Consider the following 23,773-nt stretch of genomic DNA (forward strand, 5'->3'; position numbering starts at 1 on the left):
GATTTGGACTTACTTTTTCTCCTTTATCCCCTTTCAGCCCAGGAAAGCCAGGGGACCCTTCTTCACCCTACAACACCGATGGAAAAAATACTGAAAAAATATGAAATGCCATACCATCCTATAGTATATTTTAGACAGCACAATTATCATCTGTTGAGAGTTGAGGCCAGCTTCTCCACCTCGCTGTAACAATGCTGTTCTCAGTCACCTGTAAGTTGCCCATATTTGAAAAGATTCACTTTCAACTCTCTATCACAGTGTCTTCCTCTGGGCTGATCCATCCCTACCCTCCTTTTTGTAAATACCACCCAGAACGAGTCTTTCTCCAAGAAAAGATTAGAGACCTAGCCTTGTTAAAAGTTTTTGAAGCATAGAATCATTTCACTGAGAAACTCTGCTGCCACTTTTCAAAGCACAAAGTCAACTTACTGCCATGCCAAATTTCCAATGGCATGAAAATTTTTGGAAAAACCCAAATACGGGGATTTTTTCCCATTTACCTGCTCACATTAGGCCAAAATGTAACCTTGGAAGCCACTCCATTTAGGCCTTGTATTTCTCATAGTCAACAGCTCTGTTAGGCTTTATGAACGGAGCAGGATTATGCCTGCTGTCTTGAGGTAGCTGGCTGTGATCCAGCAGTCTGCCTACATTCGTCCTGCATGTTTGTGCTCAGACTGATGGCACCAGTACTGCTGGATTTTACAAAAGATGTTGGCATGAGTCCTTTAATGGACTGCTAGCAGTGTCTCTTCTACCTGAAACAGCAATCACACATACATGGGATGTAAAGTCACTAGCACTGCTGGCAAATGACATGCCACAAAGCAGAGCTAAGCAACTCAGACCTTTTTCCCACCTGGGAAAAAAGTTTGTTTGCTTTTTTGTTTTTGGTAAAAACCCAAAAACATAGAAGAACCCTTTTGAAAGAGCATTAAAGTGGTAAGCATTTGACGCATATGTTTCTAAGTTGCCTGTATATACATAAGGACTACCTACACATGCAGATAAATTCAGGCCAAATTCTGCCACACAGTCCTATTTGTGAATTTTTTTTTCCTGCATGAGTAGTCCAGCAGACTTAGATGGATGTATTCCTAAGGCGAGTTTCCAGTCAACGTCAGGCAGAGTGACAAAATCAGGCCTTATTTATTAATAGGTGTATTTGACACTTAAAGTTTAATAAAAGATACTATCTGAAAAGTATCTGTGCTGGATATGCAAATTAATGCCATTAGATACTTCTGTAATCACATCTGTTGCTAACTGAACCTTCATGAAGCACTCTGTCTAGAATTTGCTGTGCAGCTAGTGGTAAAAAATCAGATCTGTATTTTAATGGCTTCCTAATGAGAGAGGGAATCCATCAAATAGCAAATGTGATTTTTAAGGAAATCATTTGCTCTAAGAGGTCAATATAACTTGGAGGAGTTGCTGTTGCATGGCAGTGTGCAGTGTAGGTAGGAGAATGATTTGTCTTCTCTGTGCAAAGTAAAGGAATATGGTTAATTAGCATCTTCTCTTGCTCCCCCCCCCCCCCCCCCCCCCATGAATTAGGAACTCTTTGGCACAGCTGAACAAAATTAATGAAAGCATCAGTCAATCATTTTAATGCATGATGTTCATAGAGCCATTCGTGCTGGACAGGACCTCGTGAGGTTTCTAGTTCAACCTCCCAGTCAAAGCACCATCGACGGTGAGTTCAGACCAAGTTGTTCAGGGTTTATCCAATCTGGTGTTGTAAACCTCCAAAAATAAGGTTGTTCCTCTTCCCAGATTGAAATGGTGACTTACCTCTTAAGCCAATAGCATCCCAGGAAGAAAAAGACTTTTTTTTTTTTTTTTTTTTTTTAACTAAAGCAGCACAATTTTGTTCTTTTGAATTTTAACATATCTCAAGCAGCTACCTACTAAGATGTGAAGCCCATAGCAAATCTATCGGCCCTTACAACCAAGAGGCTCCATGGGCATTTGCACTGCAGACTCTCTCCCACTTCATGACCATGCACAGCAGACACAGCTGGTCAGCCTGAACTGCTACTCACAGACCAGGGTTCACCAAGCAGGAAAGAAGGACCTCAGGGATGCACCATGCTCAGGGAACATGTGATCCAGCAAAACCCACTTTCTTTTTTCTTTCTTCACTTGTGTTTACTGCCACTGCCTCTTTTTTGATGCATAAATGGAAGCACCGCATGCTATACATCAGCCAGCCTGGCACAGAGCTGACTCTTTACTGGAAATAACTAGAGGACTTTACCAGTCTGCAGGAGAAATCTTTGGGCATCCACCAGCTTCACCAGTTCCTCCCCAAGGAGAAAACTGCACAGAAGCAACTCAGACACTCAAGAGAGGTTTAATGTCCCCTGAGGAGCCACCACTGAACCCCATCACAGAGCAGAAAGGGCTCCCACTTCTGCCCCTTCCACTGACCCCCCCATTAACCCTGGCTCGCTGCTTTGTATCCCGCACGAAGCAGGAAAAGCTGTCAGGCTAAGGGTTCAGCAGATGCCTGAACCTTAATAAAAGCACAAGAAGAGATCACGTTGCCTACGTGGAAACACTGACGTTCACAGAGTAAACTGCGTGAACGACAGGAGCAAGAAGTGGAGAAGTGCAGGAAACAAGAGAAGCATCTGTGCTGCTGTGCTTGCACAGTGCCAAAGTAGCTGTGACAGGCAGGGGTAGGAAAGCAACCAACAGCCTGCACCCTTATCTCACAGTCAGCTGCCAAAATCCCCACTGAGGATGCAGCTAACTGGAACAGAGTCATGTTGCCACAGCAATTTACTTCACTAAGCAGCTCTGGGTTTTTTATTATTATTATTATTATCCTCTCTCCCCACTCCCCACCCCCTTTTAATAAAAAAAAAAAACACAACTAACTAACTTAACATACTGCATTGCAGAACAAACACCTTTTCTTTTCACTTGTCCACCAGATTTTTTTAAGCAGGTAAAATCCCAAGCACTGTGTTCAGCATGCTGCTAAGACCTAGGGAAGTGCTGGTACCCAAAAGGTACCGTTCCCTCCCCTCAGCCCCTCCAGTTAGGTCGCTGGTCTGGCAAAAGAGCTTGCCTCTCTCTCCAGCACTTGTGGATTAAAAGGCTCTGCCACGGCATTTACCCTGGAAACCACTTTCTAAAACCAGGGAAAAATGCAGTTAGAGAATGACAAACTGGGCTGAAAAATAAATCAAAGAGGCCTGAAATAACATTGTTCAAGAGGAGTTCTTGCTGGGCAGGTTACACCTTCAGGAATTAGCCTCCAAAGGCAGGCAGCAGTTTTTTCCTGAGTACTTCCCCTTTTCCAGGCTCAGGAGAACGCTGTCCTTCTCTTACCCACTGGAAAGCCAGCCATTCATGTTTAGTTTTCATCCTCTGTGCTACACAGCCAGTGGCCTTTAATCAAACGTTGCCACCAAAGTTAGCAAGAGAATAAACACATTCATTAGCTCACTGTTGACAAAATACCTGTTAAAAGAGCCTAGATTTGGCAAACTGCCATCTGATCAAAAGCAACCAGAAGACTTCTCTTGCCGTACAGCTGTGAAGTGCAGCAGTCAGATAGAAGCAGATACTGCTGAGCAAGAGAGGGCAGGCAGGCACTGCAAGTACTGAAGTCATATACTAGCACAGAGTGTGAGTACACAGAGGTTGTGTAGCGCACAGGTAGCTACACATTTCTACAAGTGCCATTTTTTTGCTTTTCAGCACTTACTCTAAGATTATTGACTTGAATTACAGCAATGCCTCATTTGTTCCCCGCTTGGGTCACTCTGCTGGACGCTATGAATAAATATTAAATGACAGTCACTGCGCTCCACAGCTCGGTTTAAAATTGTAAGCAATGTGTAAATATAATAAAGAAATAGCAGAGACAGAGAGCACAGGCCAGTGAAACAGCTGCCAAGCAGACACAGCCTGCAAGTGCCCTGGGCTGAAGGATCCAGGCATCCCACTAGAAAAACAGGCAGGCTTAGGCAGCTGGCACTGAGCCCTGGGGAAGAAAAGTCCATCACATTCCTCACACCAAGGCCAAACTTTGGTTGTGCCACCAAGAGGGATAAAAGTAATGCTTTATACCCACAGGCTGGCTGCACTCGCAGCTTCAGCACAATAAGGACCTTGTGGCACCGTGTAAACCACACCTATCTCCTTACCCCATACAGTTCTATCACCACCCAGCTACTTTATGGATATCTGAACTTCAAAGGCTGTCCCTTCCTGGGGGAACATCTGGACCAAACTAAAGAGGTAATAAGGACCAGGAAAACAGGAAGAAGCAGCAAAAGCAGAAGGGACTACTGATTAGGAGGGGAACAGAGCACAGATTCCCTTAAACGTAGCCTACATTTTCTGGAGTAGTTTTACACTCTAGATGGCATGACCTATTACTTCTTTGGTCAATAGATTTGCGGACAAAAACTTGAATGTGTAGGTAGTAGTACCAGTGAGGAAGCACATCAACACAAATGGCAGCTGGGCTTAGGAAGTTTGCTAATGACACAACACTGAGGGGAGCAGCTGATACCCCAAGAGGCTGCGCTGCCGTTCAGCGAGACCTGGGCAGGCTGGAGAGCTGGGCAGAGAGGAGCCTGGTGAAGGTCAGCCAGTGTAAGGTCCTGCCCTGGGGAGGGACAGCCCCGCGCACCAGTACAGCCTGGGGGTGACCTGCTGGGGGGCACCTCTGCGGAGAGGGGCCTGGGGGTGCTGGTGGGCAGCAGGTTGCCCATGGGCCAGCAGTGTGTCCTCGTGGCCAAGAAGGTCAGTGGGACCCTGGGGGGCACCAGGAGGAGCGTGGCCAGCAGGTGGAGGGAGGTGATCCTGCCCCTCTGCTCTGCCCTGGTGAGGCTGCGCCTGGAGTGCTGTGCCCAGTGCTGGGCTCCCCAGTTCCAGAGACAGGGAACTGCTGGGGAGGGTCCGGCAGAGGCTACAGGGATGGTGAGGGGACTGGAGCATCTCCCGTCTGAGGGAGGGCTGAGAGAGCTGGGCCTGTTTATGCTGGAAAAGAGAAGACTGAAGGGGGGGGGGTCTTATCAGTGTCTACAAGTATCTTGAGGGCGAGTGTGAAGAGGTCGGGGCCAGGCTCTTTTCAGTGGTGCCCAGCGACAGGACAAGGGGCAACGGGCACAAACCACAGCACAGGCAGCTCCCTATGAGGAAGAACCTCTTTCCCTTGAGGGTGACAAAGCCCTGGCACAGGCTGCCCAGAGAGGCTGTGCAGCATCCTCTGGAGATATTCAAAATGCGCCTGGATGGCATTTTGTGCAACCTTCTCTAGGTGAACCTGCTTTAGCAGGGAGCTGGACTAGATGATCACCAAAGGTCCCTTGCAATCCTGACCTTTCTGTGACTCTGTTATTTTAAATATTAAAAAGCTCCTAAAATACTGAATACTGCAAGCTCTGCAGATGTAGCACTAGACAAATCACTCTGAAAACTCCATCTCTCATTCCTCAAAGAACTGATACAAATTCTGCAAGCAAATTAGGAAAGTTTTCTGAGTCATACTGAAACAATAAATTATTGCAGAATCCCATAAAAAGGATTGAATTTTGAATTTGCTTCTATTTATTTTATAATGGAAGTGTTCAGAGCCACACAACAGATACAGAACAAAGCCTAAGAACTACTTCTGTCCTGCCTCGGGGGAGGTTAAAGCCCGGCTTACACGGGGACATGGTTTTTTGAGACCCAATGGACAAAAGGAAATGCCACATCATGAGGAAATTAAGAGCACAGGCAACTCAGCTGCTGCAGACAGAATATTGGGGTGATGAAGAATAAAGATACTTCCCTTGGCTTCAAGCACATCATCTATTCAACATAGAGAGGTGAGCTGGGGAAGCATAGACACATCCAGACAGGTTCCTTTATTAGTTTGTGTACATCAGCAAAGTTATCCCACTTCTACATTTGAGCAAGGATGTCTTCCTGATACACCAGCATCACATGGATTTACCAAATTATGCTGGCTCTAGGTTAGTGAACCCTCCATGATCATGAAGGTTGGATTTTTTTTTTTTTAAACCTTCCATTACATGCCCACCATATGCACAGACAGACTGATTTGTTGTATATCATCCGATGGTTCACCTCAATTGGGTTACAGCAAGCCTCACTACCCCACAGAATCACCTGAACGTTATGCATATGGTCTGTGACCATATGATGGCTAGATCCCATGTAGATCCTTATGTGGTTAAGTGGACTTAACTATAAAATTAAGAAGAAGATATCATCTAGCAATGAAGGTTATATTTCCTCAGAGCGGAAACAACTAATACATGGATTTTGCCATATGTAGCCTCATTGCAGAATTTCTCTGAAAAGAAATAGACCTAAAAAGGAGAAAGAAGGGATCTGCACATATATGGAAAGATATGAGATAGAACAATTCAGTATTACCTGATCCTAGAGAGACATCAGAAACACACAAAGGAATAATCCCTCAGTGATGTTTTTAAGCAGTCTACTCAAGTTTAACTGCTTTTCTTTCCTCCACTTGCAGCTCCTCAAGCAGCTGCCAAGTTTACAAATATTTCTTCCAACTCGAGAACAGCTGTGGCCTATAATCATATATTTTATTTCAAACTCTGGGTTGTGGCCTACGTTAATGGAAATGAGAGCAAACTAAACAAGAAAATAATGGAGGGAAAAATCAGTACAAAACACATGGTTAGATTCTCATTTGCCTGTCAAATTCAAGTAAATCATCACTGGACTTTTCTTTCAGTTTACAAAGCAGACAACAGAAGACAGATCATTCTAAGGTCAATTCCACAAATTTTTTTTTATCTTCTTTCCAAACTGGTCTACATCTAACACAAAAGTGCCACTTTTCTAATCCTAAAATGAAATAAAAATTTCTAACCTTGTCACAAAACATCAATAAAGGTGACATTGGGAGACCTTCAACAATGTGCCAAGCAGAACCCCATGAATCACACACTCGGCATACTGACAGCTGCACAGACTGGGGATTCTATAGCCAAGGTAGGAGACAGAATAGCAGGAGTTCAAGACAACCAGAACAAAATGGGTAGATGAAATGGAAACAGAAGCAGAGTTGAGCTGTGCAGTGTTACTTCACCATTAACACACCCCGCTCCCCTTCATTAATTAACTTCACAGCATGCCTGTGAAATGAGAAGGAAGCCATAGCAACTGTAATGTTGCTTTCATCTCACGAGGGTGACAAGTCAGAGGGACAACTGAGCAGAACACATATGGAAGTTCACAGTCTGGGACAAAGACAGAAAATCACTCCAGATTTCCTGCGTCCCAGGTCAGTGCCCTAACCACAAGTTTATTCTTTCTCTCTCCTGGTTATTTGGTTTGCATTTAACTTGGCAAATTGATATTCACAAAGAATAAGCTAGAAGACCATGTGTAAGTGGCCTACTGCTGATCCATGGTTACACACTAAACTGTTTTCTCTGTTTGATGAGAAAAGTAGAGGAGGACAACAGAAGAGATGTCATAAGTTGAGTGTGGTCTTCAGGTTCAAGTGTCTGAGAATGCTTCCAAGAGACTGCATGGTCCGGAGCCACCAGCTTGAAGAGGCTGAAATGAAACCACTTTGTCTCCAGCAGCCATACAAATTAAATACTCACGTAAAAAAATATTGTAGGGTTTGGGTTTGTCTTTTCTTACTGGTGAAGCAAATACAAAAAGTTTCATTAAGAGCCAGGGATGATCTGCAGATCAACTGAAAGCCAGAGCTACAGTAGATATATGTCACCCAGCTCCATTTTAAAAAGCTGCTGACCAGACAGGCAGCACAAATGACTGCCATTCTCCAATGCACAGATGCAGGATTCTATTAGTTTAATGATGCCAAAACACTATTAATACCTTGGCAAATTTGACACCAAGATTGGCATTATCTCCTGCTTCCACAAGAAATAAGACATTAATCTCAACTTGGAGTTCACTTTAGATCATTCTGACGGATGAAGAAAAATCCTCTCCACTGGATCTCTGTATTATATTCTGATCTAATAAAACCGAAAGGTCATGTGGACAAGATGCACAAGGGTCAATAGAAGTTGCAGGTTTGGCTAGTGTATCAGGAAACCTAACCCAGTATGCAGTCAGCTGGTTAAATAATAGTTACAGGCACTTTTTGTACTGCAAAAGGTTTTATTTAATGTATTGCATAGAAGTCAATTGTCCCTAAAAATACTTCCTCAGGAGACCTTGCCTTCCAAGGGTCTCTGAACCCTTGAACCTTATCATGAACATCATGGACCCTGCCATGAGACTGGAAGGGTCCTTCTGACCCTTCATCATACGATCCCAGTCATTGTCTCTCTGGGGAGAGTACGTGCATCGTTTTTCAGGGATACCAACAGATATCTTTCTCTGAAGTAACCTGATACTCCACCTTTGCATCAAAATAGGCAAAACAACAACTGTATAGCTGTTAATTTGACACCAATAAACTTGGCACTGCAGGAGAAAAGATGCTTAGTGATGTGGTAAACAGCCAGACCCTTACCAAGGTTACTGTAGAGTTCAGAATAGCCTGAAAACATCCTAAAGACTTCAAAGCTGTGTTTGGCACACAAGATCTTATTCAGTAACTTCATATTAGCTGCATCCCCACTGTGACACTCCTTCGCTCACTACGTAAGTAATTGCTGAGAGATTGGGGTGGTCCTACACCTTTGACAGCTGTTGAACTGCTGGTTCACCTATAATCAGGACTGCCCCAAGTGGAGTAATGATGTGAAGAAAGCATCCACCTCTGCAACAGAGAGGGCACAAGAGAGTGCAAAAGGGAGCTGTTGTGTTTGAAATACTTCTGTTCAACAGCTACAACAGTTGTTCAATCAATTGCTGAAATGTTCAAATTAAGAAACAGTCAAATGGTTTGCAGACCTATGGATGTATGAATGCACTGAATAGGAGATAGAAGATAATTGGAATCTGTTGGTACCACAATCCCACTACACAGGAATAACCTGAGAAATAGACTGGACTACTATAAAGGATTGGATTCCCAGAAACAAGACCAGAAGTTCCTGAAATTCCAGTTTTTCTTGTTTGCATGGTTGGGGTAAGAAGGTCCTCAGTTAAAGATAGGTTTGTCAGACACTTTGAAATTTGAGAAACATAACAGCTCTGCTCTGAAAACTTCCTTGTCTCAAAGTACAGGCTGATGCTTCTTGCTGGCATATGCTGCTACTCAGGACCAAATAAACAGCTTGCCAAGTGCTAAGGGAAGTGTTCACTGAAGCAGAAAAATAACCTAGTCATGTATCATGACATTGGCTAACTTATGTCCTTAAATACAAAAACAGCATACAGAAAATAGTTCTGGTCTTGTGGGTGATTTGCCATGTACTGGTTGATGTTTTGCCTTGCAAGAAAAAAAAATCTGTTAATTACTTTTGGTCTGCTTCTGGGAAGTTCCTGATGCTTCAGATCTCCACATGCTCCTCAAAAATTTCAGCAGCTCTAACATGGTCACATTAGGGTAGAGGAATACTGTGTCAGAGCGCTCCAGACTTCAGTGCCAATCTGCTCTTAAACACCTAATGGTGCTGATATTCCACATTCGCCCCTTAGTGCTTATTCCAGTAGAAAGCTTTTCCTAAAGATTAACCCACACTGTCTGGTCCATGATTTCTCCCCTCCTTGCAGAGCCCATTCTTTTCAATGTCTTCCTGCTGGTTAAATCTGAAAAAAAATCACTGATCATCATTCTCATTGTTCTCTGCAATGAGCAACATCTCCCCACATGTCTCTTTAGATGTCATGTCCAAACCAGAGACAGCATCCTGCCTTAAGTCTTATTACCACTTACAGCTTGCAGCGGTATACCTCTGTTGACCAGCAAATATACCCGAGAGGCTGCTCAGCCAAGTCTTTGCCAAAATGATAATTTTGGTGCAACCAGACGTATTTGTTTATAAAGTGATGCTGCTCCCTAGGTCTTTTTCTTCTCAAGAGTGCATTACATGATTGCTCATCCCATTTTACTTGAACAAGAACGGGAAAAGCTAAGGCCAAGATCCCCTTTGAAGCCAGTGATATAGAGCCAGTAACAGAAACTGAGTTTCCAGAGACCCAAAGCCACTCACAGCATCAAATGTATTGGATTCTCTTGAAATAACAGCCACTAATGGTCCACACACCATTTCACCAGGAAAATAAATGTTTGCCATGAAAAAAGCCCACATTTTCCTCATCTGGAACTTGCTACTATGTGCATGTTCATTACCCAGCAGGTCTGAGACACAAATCGCCACCCTTCTGTCAAAGCTAGACACAATAGGCCTCGTGGACTTTGGGAGACGTAAAATCTCTAGGTAGCGCTTAAGAAAAAGGGTGAGACACCCAAAAGGGCAAATTGAAGACGTCCAGGATATATCCAGGCAAGTAAAGAATAACAGAAAACACAGTGTTGTCGTGGTCTCACCTGCCCTCACCTTCAGAGAGCCCCAGAGCAAGGCACCGGCACCTTCCCAGCCACGAGCAACAGAACTCAGCCTGGCACCAGCTTTGATCAGCAGGAAGGAGAAAATCTGGCTGCTTAACTAGATAGATGTGAAAACATGTAGCAGGGAGAGAGGCAGGGAACATGTAAGATGACTTTGATAGACCAGTGATAACAACTTGCTTCATGTAGTGCTGCAGCTCTCCACGATTCATTAGGCTATGAGATCCACTTCAGAGCGTATGCTCCAGACTGCTAGGAAAGCTTTTCTCATTTTCTACCTAACAGGCAGCTAATCCATACCTATCCACTGCAATATTCCTCTCAGCAGCATCACACATTTGAACAAGAGTTATCAATGACCAAATCAAGGAAATTTGTTTCCCCCCCGAGCTCTTTTATCAGAAGGAGCACAAGGCTGGCAGATCTTTCTCATATGCATCCTTTCCATGCTGCCAGCGGATCTTGGCAGAGAAACCCTCTAAAGAAACAAGTGCTGGAGACTTCGCAAAATCCTGCTTGCCAGTAGATGTCATTATATACCAGCAATGTACCTGCCAGCCAGGGGCCAATCTAAAAAAAGAAATGTTTTCTAAGTTTATGTAAAGAAAAAACCCCAAGTTACAAGCAATCTCGCACTGCTGAGAATTAAGCTGTCACAATGCACAATTAGTATGTGATCTGGCTTCAAGATGTTGATTACAATCTGCAGCTGTTATTCTGGGTCACAGAAAACCACTGAATTTATCTAAAACCCTCTAATTATTGTTAAGAAAAAGAACTCCATCAAACCACAGTTATTTAACTGTAAAGTACATTCTGCATGGCTAAGAGGACTAAAAAATACTCAACATGCAGACTGAAATTGCCCACATACACAAGAGGAGTCAGAATATATTTGGAGTATTAAGGCCAATACTAACATTAACACGTTACCTCTTAGCAGATGCAGAAAAGAAATCAGAGATACGAATGACTCCAGTGAGCTGCGTGACAGCCTTATAAAGTAGATAAGGTGTTATTATACAGATGTTTAAGTGCTGGACTGAGAGGTTAAGTGCTGAGTGACCTTAACCCAATGAAGTCAGTAGCCAAGAATAGTTCCTGCAGGAGATGATTCCCAGCTCAAAAAATAATAAGAAAAAAAACCTGCAGATATTGCACTTTCACTTTTCATTACCAGGTCAGTTTGAGTTATGCTCGCATTATTTTTTTTATTCTGCAATAAAGTAAGAAAAACTGAGTGCTGAGAACCAAACCCCGAGGAGCTAATGTTTCCACAGCCACTGTCTCCAGGGAACACCAATTACCAGGCAGTTGGGGGTTTGTTTAGTTTTCACATTTCAAACCCAACAGTATCTCTGAACTTGGAGATGTTTTTCCATCTTGTTACTGTCAATATGTGCTCACTGAAAGAGCACTGCCCAGGGACCTGGATGCTGATGCGCAAAGGCTCCTGCTGTGCAAAGGCTTCTGCTGCCTGACGCTTCCTTAGGCTCTCAGAGTCACCCTTCATCTCACCAGCCCTGGCTAAACCGGGTGGGATTTAAGAGTTTTGGGACTTGGTGACAACGTCTGAATACCACAGCAGCCTAAACAAGGCCTGTAACCTCACTGGAGCACTCTTCTTGCACCAGGCTCAAGGTTTCAGCAGCGTAAAGGACACACATCATCTCTTGGAGCAACAATTAGTTTTATTTGGAAGCTGCAGGAATAAGGACTAATTCTTCGTTCATGCATGCTCAAGCTCCACACCATGTAAGTGCTCAGAGAGCACATCCTTCTTCTAGAAGTTCAGATGGTTTCTTTGTATTGAAGCTGGTTTTAAGCTCTTGCCTTTGGCTACTGCTTGAACTATACTGCAGCAGCATGGCAATGCACCCTGCTAATCTAGACCCTGGCTTGGGCACAGACTTGCTTCATCAACTGCAGGCTACCAGTCTGGTGATCGGGACTCTCGGTTGAACCTGGCTAATATCACTGACCCATCCTGCTCCCTTGCTGGGGTGCCATGTGACAAACCCTAGCTGGTAAGGTCCCTGCCCTGCCAATTGTGGTATTTCTCCCAGCTCCATCTCCCTTGGGGCACAGCTGGTCCTTGCTGCACCTGACACCTAGGGAACAGACTCTCAAACATCATCATAGCTCCGTGTGTCTAAAATACTACTTCCAGCCTAAGTCTTACCTGCAACCAAGTCACACACAGCCCTTCTGGTTCCAATATATATCCCTTAAGAATACCCAAGCAAAAATTCTCCTTTGCCACCAAACCAGCATGCAATATGAGACTCAGACATATCAGAGATGCTTCTGTGGCACTTTTTGCCGGCAGAGCTGCGCTAATTTTCTTGTGCCCCAAGTTGCTGGATGCTAGCCAGCCCTGACCCATTGGCATTGCACTCATGCTAATTAGGAAAGCCCTGCTGACAGCACAACATTGGGGTAAAAAAAGTTACGTGGCTTTCAGGTCAGACCTGTCTTGTATTCAGCTGCCTCAGAGCAAAGACAAAGAGCACACGGCTCTGTATGGATAGACTGTATCTAACAGGGTAGATTTCCACAGCTTTTCCAGAAGCCCTAAAAATGGCAATAACTCCAATTTGTAAGACAAGTGAGGAAAGGGGAAGCAAAGCCTTTGTTCGAAGCATCTAGCAGACAAAATATACAAAGCCTGGAGGGAGAAAGGTCCCCCAGCTTCATTTTACAGGAACAAAGACTAGCTGCTTTGCCCAAGGTCAGCAAATCTTAGAGCCAAGTTTTAAGCCTGGGTCTCCTGCAGCCTAGCCCAGAGCCTCAGCTATCTGCCTGCTTTTCTTTTCTATGCCTGGTCTTGCAGTCGCTGCATTTCTAATAAGCCAAGCCACTTCAGAGCTTTTATTCCTGTTAGAAATCCTATAATAATCCTTCTGCATTTTTATCAGAACAAGTCATTACCATGAAGAAAAAAACATTGTTAGGAGAATATAGACTTAATCTACTAAAGTTGTTTCTCATATTCTTTGCTGCACGTGTGATTATTAGCATGAAGGGAAACAGACAAAGCACAAAGGAAAAGCTCTGATATTCTTGGAGACACATTAGTGAGGGAAGTCTCAATGTAAGCCATAATGAAGCCTTCATCCACCACTTCTGCAGAAGGTGGGTGCTCCTGGTTAGAGCTTTCTATTCTGATTGGTTTCCCATGGAAAATCACAGGAACAATCACTTGACCCAATTTCTCATGTTTCCTACCCTTCTTCAACAGCTATAAACATTGTTGGCCCAAGCCCTGAATGGACTGTGGAAGCTTCTGTCCCCTTCTGGGCAGTGAGGTTATTAGGGATATTCAAGAGTTGTACAGATGTCTAGAAACAGCTCCTAGCAGTCAGGCCAAAGGTCTAGCTAGCTCCTATCCCACCTGCAGCTGTGGCCTTTAAGAGAGACTTGTCTAGCCTACTGTCCTGCTCCCACTGTTCACAGTTTGCAGAGACTCACTGATGTCCTGAAGCAGAAAGTCTTCGTACTGACTAGAAGTTTACAGTGTCTCTCCAACTCACACGCATTTTTTTAAAACAAAAAAAAAAATTAACCATCAGAGCATACTGCGAAGAACTCCAATACCTACTGCATGAAAAGCAGCTTCCTTTTGTTCATTTTAAACTTTCCATCAGCTAGTTTGATTTGCTTCCCCTTAATTTTTACAATAGAAGAAACAATGAAAAATAGTTTCCTACTGATATCTTCATACCACTCAAATCTTCACAGATTTTTATCATATCCTTTCCGATGTCATCACTTTTCCAAGCACCTTCCCACCTGCAAAGCCTTCTCACTACTCTTGGTTTTTAGGATGTTACAACGGTGTCTCAGCATGATTGCATGATATTCTGTACTTTGCAAGACAAGGGCATAAGTTTTGGAAAGCCTCTAAGTTAAAACTTGTATGGACACATTAGAAGGGCAGGCTGGCTCATGATGTGGATGGCTGTGGCCCAGGAATGCAGACCTCATACTCTACAGAACCTCTCTTGTCAGACGTGATTTCCCTAACTTTGATCAGAAGTCACTGAAACCCTATCTTGCTTGAATTATCTTCAAAAATGCTCTACGGCTGTTCCTTCTGCCCTCATTCCTTTCCTGCACCTACTCCACTTGAATCAACAGAGGTTTGAAGACTTGAGTTATAACCCTTGTAGGATCATTCCATCTGGTCTAGCAGAATCCATCTGAATAACCCACAGAAGAAAGCCAAACCATTGCCTTTCATGGTGAGCATGTTATAGAATTGGGTATTTGCTCATGTATAATAATCAGTTCAGTAACATCACTGTGTGCCAAACAAGCGAACGAACACACAGCAAAGGGACACAGATTTATGAGCAGAAATATGGCAGGCTACACCTAATGCCATAGGGATTAAACACCCAAAGGGCTGAAAGATGGCAGTCTACAGTGGAAATTTAAGATTTAATACAGAGCAGTGGCAGCTGAATCATACCTAACCTGCTGGAGAGCACTTGTAGATGCATATTGGGTTTTTTATATATCTGTACAATTACTAGGTCTGCACATGCACGTTTCTGTACATAAAAAGCATCCTCTACCAGGTTGAGATGTTTAGGTCTGGCAGAACATGCTGGGCTGTTGCTTGAGCCATCACAGTATATTTCCTGGTTTTCAAAGTCACACAAGACCTCACATCACCACAAGTTAGGTTTTTAGCCACAGCTGCTATTATCTTTTGGTTTCCCACTAACGATGTGCTTGGCATGTTATGTATTCTAATATAAGCATCATTTTGGCTTTAACTTACTGATATAACTGAGCTAACTGCCTGGAAAAGCAAGGCTTATGCCTCTGCTGTCGTCCTGGAAAAGCATTGGATTTGCCCTCTAACAAATGCCCTACACACAATACTTGACAACAGCATGATCTGGCAGGTGTCTGGCACAGCTGGAGAGTAATACTATAATAAGGAGATTATTTTAATCTTGTCATCTCAGTCTTTTCAAAGGTGAGATAACTTTATTTTATCAATACTGAGGAGGTGAGTCTTGTTCTTACAAAGGAGCCCACAGCACTGGTACAGCAACAGTTGCACAGACTGCAGCTGTTTGAAGGCCAGCACCTCTGATTCAGCTTCCCAGCACCGGCCCATACCCATAAAAATCAAGGAAACATAAGCTGTCACAGCCAGAGTAAAAACCAAGAATTCAGGCTCATGCAGACTTTGCAGCACAGCAGGCAAACAGAAAGGAGCCATGCAAATCCTCTCCTTCCAGGTGTTCTCCTACTTGGGAAGGGTTTCATTTTATAGGCTCTCCTCTTTTTTTTTTTTTTTTTTTTTTTCCAGGAATATAGACAGCAAGCAGCATTGCAGGCACTTGCCTTCCTGCTCCCCGTGGTTCTGACTACTTCCCTCTCATCGGCATTTCTGACGCCAAGACACAGACACGCTCCTCTGCCCCTACGTGCAACAGCGATCCATTGTACGTACGGCTGACCTCCCCCACTTACAGTCCTACCCCTTTTTCCTGCTGAAGGCTCACCTTTGCACCTGAAGGCTGACCCTGAAGAAGACCTTTTGTGTTTGGAGAAAAATTATACACACAAACACACTGCCGAGGCGAGCAGTTCCAGTGCCAGCAGGATCAGCAGCAGAGCACTGCAGCATGGTGCACAGTGGGGTTTTCTGAACGGGGGGAATCTCAGGGGAGTAGAGAGACCCACCAGGAGCCCGCAGATTGTGCAACAGCAGCTAAGGAGACATGGATGGGGCCAGGAGCAATGGCAGCCAAACCCCCACACCTATCAAAAAAGCCTCTGGGGAGCACTAGCACCAGGGTAAGCAAACAGGCTATAGCACAGCAGCAAGATTTTGGGAGCCTGGAGAGGCCACAGTCAAGTGGAATTTGGCAAACATCCCAATTTTCAAGAAGGGTAAGAAGGAAGACCCTGGTAAGTACAGACCTCTCAGTCTCAGATCAATGCCTGCTAAAACTATGGAGAAGGTTATTCTGGCAGTTCTTGAGAAACACTTGACAGCAAATGCAACCATTGGTCATAGCCAGCATAGGTTCACGAGGAGAAAGTCCGCTTAAACAGATTAATTGCCTTTTATGACAAGGTCACCCAGGTAGCTGACCAAGGGAAGCCAGTAGATGTAGTTGGTTTTGGACTTTAAGCAAAGCTTTTGATACTCTCACAGTCTCCTCCTGGACAAAATGTCCCGCACTCAGCTAGACGTGTCCATAATACGTGGGGTGAGCAACTGGCTCACGGGTCAGGCTCAAAGGCTTGTGTAAATGGGGTTACATCAGGCTGGTGGCCAGTCACCAGTGGGGTTCCCCAGGGCTCAATTTTAGGGCCAGCACTCTTCAATGTTTTTACAAACGATCGGGACACAGGAATTTAGTGTACATTAAGTAAGTTTGCCAATGGTACTAAACTAGGAGGAGCTGTGGACTCCCTCGAGGGTCGAGAGGCCTCACAGACAGATTAGGGTAGACTAGAGAGCTGGGCAGTCACCAACCATATGACATTCAACAAGAACGAGTGCAGGATTCTCCACCTGGATCAAGGTAATCCTGGTTATACACACGGATGGGGGGATGAGAGGCCGGAGAGCAGCCCCACGGAAAGGGATCTGGGGGGTTGGGTTGATGGAGAGTTGAATATGTGTCAACAGCTGCCCTGGCAGCCAAAAGGGCCGACGGTGTCCTGGGGCGCATCAAGCACAGCACTGTGAGCTGGTGGAGGGAGGTGACTGTCCCGCTCTACGCTGCACTGGTGCAGTCCCACCTCTGCACTGTGTGCAGTCTTGGGCATACCAACAGAAGAGGGACATCAAACTATGTGAGAGTGTGACCAAGATGGTGAAAGGCCTTGAAGGCAAGACTTACGAGGAATGGCTGAGGTCACCTGGTTTGTTCAGCTTGGAGAAGAGAAGGCTGACAGGTGACCTCAGCGCAGCCTGCAGCTTCCTCAAGGGAGGCAGCAGAGGGGCAGGTGCTGATCTCCTCTCTCTGGTGGCCAGTGATAGGACATGAGGGAACGGCATGAAGTCGCATCAGGGGAAGTTCACATTGGACATTAGGAACAGGTTCTTCACTGAGAGGGTGCTTGGTCACTTGCACAGGCTCCCCCAGGGAAGTTGTCACAGCACCAAGCCTGTCAGAGTTCAAGCAGCATCTGGACAATGCTCGTAGTCATATGGTTTAGTTTTAGGTAGTCCTGTGAAGAGCAGGGAGTGGGACTCGATGATGTTATCTTCCAACTTGAGATATTCTATGATTCTGTACCCCCAGCCTCCCTTTCTAATCAAGCCAGAAATGTACAGCCGATATCTCTGCTCTCCATCAGCAACAGCACTGACACTCAGCCACTGGGCAGACATGGGGCACAAACACACCGGGTCCCAAATACACTTCCTCCACAGATAAAGACAAGCTGCCTTGGATGGCAGGAGCACCGAACAAACAATTCAAGCTGGCCATAAACTCCGCGATCTCCACACCTACACATTCATTTGGACCAGTCAATGTTATTTGGCTATCCTAGTCAAAGAAGTTCTGCACATAGTGTGGGGTCTTTTTATTTTTTCCCCTTCAATCCAGACTCGCAGACTTATTTTTCTAGACATGACAATAATACAGACTGAGTGATGTTTTCTGACACTTTTCTGCATAGATCAAAACATAAGAAAACAAGAACTTGCTTCAACTGTAGCACAACTCATACTGTAAACATCATGTTTCCCATCAGACTGCTGACTCTCACCACCTGCCAAACACAAGTTGCTTTCCAAAGGCTGAATTCTGAGTCTCAAAGGCTAAATAGTGGCTGTCAGTGGGAGGACTGCAGGAAGATGGATGCAGAGGCATGTGCTTTATAGCCCCCATGTTTCTAGCCTGGCTCAATAATATTTCCTGCCATGAGCAACCCTCATTTAGATTGCATTTTCACATGATACATTACCACTATATACAATCAATATATCATAATCACAGAAAGAACAAATAAGAAGATGCAATAGCCATAAATGCCATGTTCTTGCTAGCATGGCATTCTTCCTTTCAGACCACAATCCAATATTATTTTAAATTCCCTGAGCAATCAGGTAGCCACAGACCTCCTGGAAAACAGCTCCACAAGATTCTTAATCCCATTTTCAGTATGAACCATGACTTCTTCCTTAACACATCCATCTATCTTCTAGACCCTCCTATCAATCTTTTCCCATTGCTCCCCACAACTTGAAATTTCATTTTGGTGATAAGGAAAACACCCACAACCAGGTGTGATATGGAGCTAGAGAGAAAGAGCTACTTCTCTGCAGTCTAGGTCTGCAGCCTCATTTTGTTCCCATTTGGGGAATGGGAAGTTTGCAGCCAGAATTGCCTGGAAACTACCGTCTTTTTTAATGCAAATTAGTCCCGTCATGCTATTTGTTTCCCATTGCTGATCACTATTGAACAGGTTTTTCAAGACAGACAACCTAGCAACTTTCAGCAGTTATTCTGTATCCTCAGTTTTAACCTCCAAGTCTTACTATTCTGTCCTGCACAATATTTGCAACAAGAAAATACGCCTGCTTTTGTCCTTCAAGTTATTAATGAAAATAGCCAATGAAAAGAAAGTGTGGCAGTCTCATCATGACCCAGATTTAATCCTGTTGAAAATTCAATAAACTCGAAACTATACTTTCCCTTTGTTTTTCATCCTTCCAGCCAGTTGCTTTACTGCATTAACCTCCACGAACTCACTGCTGCTTGCACAAAGCAAAGATTATGATTTCAATTTGATAGCATTTTACATGGCTAATGCACAAAGGAAATTCAAAGAACACAAAGGGGAAAAAGCAATGAACTCTCAGAAGCTTTTCTGCAGAAGGAAGCATAACACAATATAAAAGTTCCCCACAAAGATCCAGCTGCATCAGATCATTTGCACCCTCCACACTCCAAAAGCGACCTCCAAGCTATGGAAGGCAACAGCAAGCAACTCTCATTTAATTAGTCCAGTGAAAGATTAGATCTTACCTTTTCTCCTTTTTCTCCTCTGCCATAGGCTCTGCCCTAGAAATGAAAGAAGAGGGGAAAAGGTATATTTGATAGCTAGAATGTCAAATGACACTATAAATATATATTTCATGTTTCCTTGTGATATATCTGAGATATACCTATCCATCCATATATAGGGAGAGACACAAGTCACAGGGCAGCTACTATAGGGAAAGTATTCCTCGTTGGGCATAATTCCTTGATAATAATTCAGTGACAAATTAAAATAGAAAACCTATCCCAAATTCTCCTACTGCAGCCAGGAAAACATCTTATTTTCTATTCAGGGCAGAGTCTGATATTACATTTCCAAAATCAAAGATGCCAACAGCCTTTATTAGAATGAATTTTACATAGGGTTAAAGATTTTCTCATCTAAAAAATCAGTCTGGCATTTGCATTAATTGCAGCTGAGGAAAGCTATATCTTGGTCATCTGAATGCAAAAGAGTAGAGAGAGATTTGCATCTTCTTTGTGTTCAGTTGCCTCATACTGTCCCCATTAGATGTGCAGCTGTGCTACAATCAAGTACACCCAAGTTACATATTTTAATTAGAAGGCCAATACTAAGTCAGTTATTAGCTGTATTCAGGGCTGAACCCATCCATTTCCCCCCTCCAAGAAATGACAGTGGGTGCCAGAAAGATCAGCTTTCCCCTGGGACTAAGGCCCAGCAGAGAGAATATATTCAACCAGGCACATTGACATGGTAAGCAAATCCTCACCATAAAAGAGAAAACAACTACTTGCATTTCCATCTCCTTATATAAAATCATTCTGGTATTTCTTACTTACCGACTCTCCTTTTTCTCCTCTGAGACCAGGAAGCCCTTGGCTGCCACTTTCTCCCTTGAAAAAGAAAGGGTCTTAATACCATGGAGTTAATTCATTCCTTTCTTGACAGTCTTAAAAATAACAGATGATATTTCCTCATAAAACTTCCTGTTAGACTCATTTATGAAGCGTACTACAACAGTCTGTGTATTTTGTGGTCAGTTTTCCATTGCTTTGATTTTTTGGGAAGCAATGCAACAACGGTTTGACTGAGATGGTGGACATTTCTGTTCCTACCAGTCTCTAATAGCCAAGATTTGAGCTCCTGCCATAAGGACTGGGTGTACCTCATTGCATCTATACCGACTTGAATGTCCGAGTTCTCAGATTGGTTTTATATTCTATTTTTCATATGAAAATACTGCTAGAAGCCTTCAGAGTGCACTAGCAAGGCAGAAAACTTTCTGTCTTGAGGTAAATCAAAAGTCCTTACTTTCTATAAAGCGAGGAAGGACTTGGAAACATGGTTTGCATAAGACCTAGAGGGTGCACAGCTAAAATACGGAAAAAATACACCTGTAAATAATGTCAAGATTTTAGAGCCTTTTTTTTTAGCTATTCAAAACCCATTGTTTTCATTCACACCAAGTTTTCACGATCAGCTAACTCCTAGGCATGTGCAGCACACAGTCATTCTCCCTACTTGCTCCAATGGAAGAGAGGGAAGGGAACACAGAAAAAAAGACAGTTGAAAACATATGAATTCTGATAGGTAGAGGAACAAAAACTGGAAAAGCAAATACATAGGGAGGAAAAGAGAAAAATGGTCAAGCAAAAACCAAGCAAAACTTTTTCTTCACTTCTAAGAGGAACAGGGGTAAAGGGATAAAGAATCAAAGACAACACATTGTTTCATAAATATTAATCAAATACAGAACTAAAAGCGGTGCCAAAAGCTGCAAGTGTAGGAAAAATACCTGCAAATCATTGTCACATACTGCTCTGCAGTGACAAAACAGGAAGAAGGACCAGATGAGGCTATACCCATTACTAAGACTAATTTAAGGCCACATGAAGTATTACCACCAGCTCCTTCCATTCCTCTAGCACCAGGAGCTGCTGGAGAGCAGAGGGCTCTGACCACACACCTCTATCTAGCTCCTGCCTGGTTCTTACCCAAAAGGTATAGACCACAAATACGCTGTGCTAAACTCCCCATCCACCACTAACAAATACAATTTCCTCACCTATTTGTACCTCCCAATGTCTTTTGCTTGCGGAGAGTTTAGGCAGCTTGGACTTCAGTGTAGACATGGTATCAAGCTGCAAAAGTCTCAGACCTGGGCTAGGACCCTCCGTTACCACAGCAGCAATAAGTCAAATAACCCCTGCACTCCCCAAATCTCCCCAGGTGGACCACAGTAGGATTTAATTTTGTGGCTCTATTCAATTTGTCCTGATCTATGCCTCAAAAGAACGTGCTTAGCTGCACCAGACACTGAAACATTTGCTGCGCTCACACTTTCTTTTCCCCACACGAAGACAGGCTTTCAAAAGCACAGGGAATAAGACAGTTTCTTTCTCTAACCTTTATCAATTTTTTGGCAAAAGAATGAAACATCACAGAGCAAGTAGCATATATGCAAAACCAATGTCATAGTCAATTCAAGTAGGCTGTGGCAAAATTCACAGAAGTTTTTATGCAACCATTTATTTTAACTCAAAGTACACTTAAATTCTTTTTTAATTTGGAGGAAAAAATACATCCTGCTAGAGCATGTCTAATTCACTAGACTTCACAAACTCCCCATAGGCAGGTAAGCAATCCATTTCTATGATGTGGACAAAAAAAGATCTCAGAGAGAAGTGATTTTCTCTAAACTTGGATCAATAGCAGTGCTGGAAGAGAGCACAAGCCTGTTGACCACCAGCCCAGTACCCCAACCAGCCAGCCTGGCCGCCTGCAGACAACGCAGAATACAGAGTGAGTATGGAAGGAAAACAAATTAGACTGGACTGTCATTGGCACCTAAAAGTTATCAATGGGACCCAGCTTCAGGCATGTCAGCCAATTCCTCCAAAGCCATTTCCTACCTCACTCTTCCCCAGTATCATCCTTTACTGTATCGCCTTCCAAAGCACGTACGCTGTGTCTCCATGCATTACACTTAGTGTGGCAGCACAGGTGATTGAGGCAGAGGCGTTCATCTCCGAGAGATTTTTTTCACTTTTTCTAATAACTACAAATGCCTCTGTTTTGCCCTGCCTTTGGAGACTTACATTAGAGAAGAATAGAAACTCATTATCTTCCCACACTGGTTATACACTTGTAATATTTCTACTGGTCAGATGGTACAGTAAGAAAAGGTTGTCCAGACCTCCTCCCTTAAAAGAAGTAATATGTTACAAGAGCTCAGGATAGCAGAACCCAAACACCAGTCTTCAACTCAGATGGAAAGAACCACATTTTCTTTACTTAACAGGCCCTCAAACTAACCCTTTTCTTAAAAAAAAAAAAAGAAAAAGAAAAAGAAAAATAACCACATAGCCATTATTCCTTCTTTGGATAAAGAATGAAAAAGCCAGCAGCTACTACTGGTCCAGGAAAAAACAAACCAAACCCTCTTACCTTCGAGAAGGAGCCTCACAATCCTCCTACCAAAGATTCTTGTTTTGGAGGAAAGGAGGTGTTTTGGTTTTTTTAACACTGACCTCTCTCCTTACTAGTATCTCCTGGTGAGATTCATCTCAGGTGATTCCCACGTCCCCTGCTGAGACGCATTTTTCATGTGACTCCCATCAGCTGTGTGCTGTTTTTTCTGATACAGCTGAACCAGCCACTTTGCTAGGTTCTTATATGGCCATATAGTATCTCACAGGGCATTTCTCATTATAAGCCTATAAAATATTTTTGGATAATGCTCAAGCACCTGCAGCCTACCTAAATATTTCTTGGGCCTCAGTTATTTATGGGTAGTTTTCATCTTTGCAATCAATCCCAAATAAGAGATGCTCAGTAGGGATGTCTACAGAGAAAATTATTAATTTTGACTCAGAGTCCCAATGTCACCCTGTTTCCACCTTTTCCTGATGATTTCTTTCCTTATTTGTTTACTCCCACCTCCCTGTTTAGTCAATTAAAGCTTGGTCTTTTCTTATGCTGCATTTGCACATTAGCCTCTTTTAATTAAACCTAAAAGTACAGTAGAGAACTTATGATTTTAATTTTTTTACTGTTTCTTGAAGGCCCAGCTCTTGGACTCAAGTAGAAAATTGAAATCTTTGATATTCATTACTTTAAAAAAAACCCTTTACAGCTCTCCTCATTACACAACAAAGCTTTAAAACCCTTGCAACTTAGAAATGAGGAGCCAAGTTGAATGATCCTAAAACATATTACAGACATTTATAACCCCATAATGCAGAAGCCACTCACATTTTTGCGGGGCCTTAATCTTTCCTTAATAAAATAGCAGGTGATAATATTGGGGGGTTGCAAACAGCATTG

The 23,773-nt window shown here is 43.4% G+C and overlaps 1 protein-coding gene across 1 annotated transcript in view; it reads right to left on the reverse strand.

The window, feature by feature from the left end:
* COL22A1 (collagen type XXII alpha 1 chain) overlaps positions 1 to 23,773 on the reverse strand; it is a 237,326-nt gene that overhangs the window by 112,119 nt on the left and 101,434 nt on the right. Inside the window, exons 11-13 of the mRNA XM_056333390.1 lie at positions 20,287 to 20,340; positions 19,471 to 19,506; positions 14 to 67 (exon numbers count right to left, since the gene is read on the reverse strand). Coding sequence (XP_056189365.1) covers positions 14 to 67; positions 19,471 to 19,506; positions 20,287 to 20,340 — 144 coding nt within the window. The remainder of the gene's footprint in view (positions 1 to 13; positions 68 to 19,470; positions 19,507 to 20,286; positions 20,341 to 23,773) is intronic.

Source organism: Falco biarmicus, chromosome 3 (assembly GCF_023638135.1).
Source record: "Falco biarmicus isolate bFalBia1 chromosome 3, bFalBia1.pri, whole genome shotgun sequence".
Lineage (NCBI taxonomy): Eukaryota > Metazoa > Chordata > Aves > Falconiformes > Falconidae > Falco > Falco biarmicus.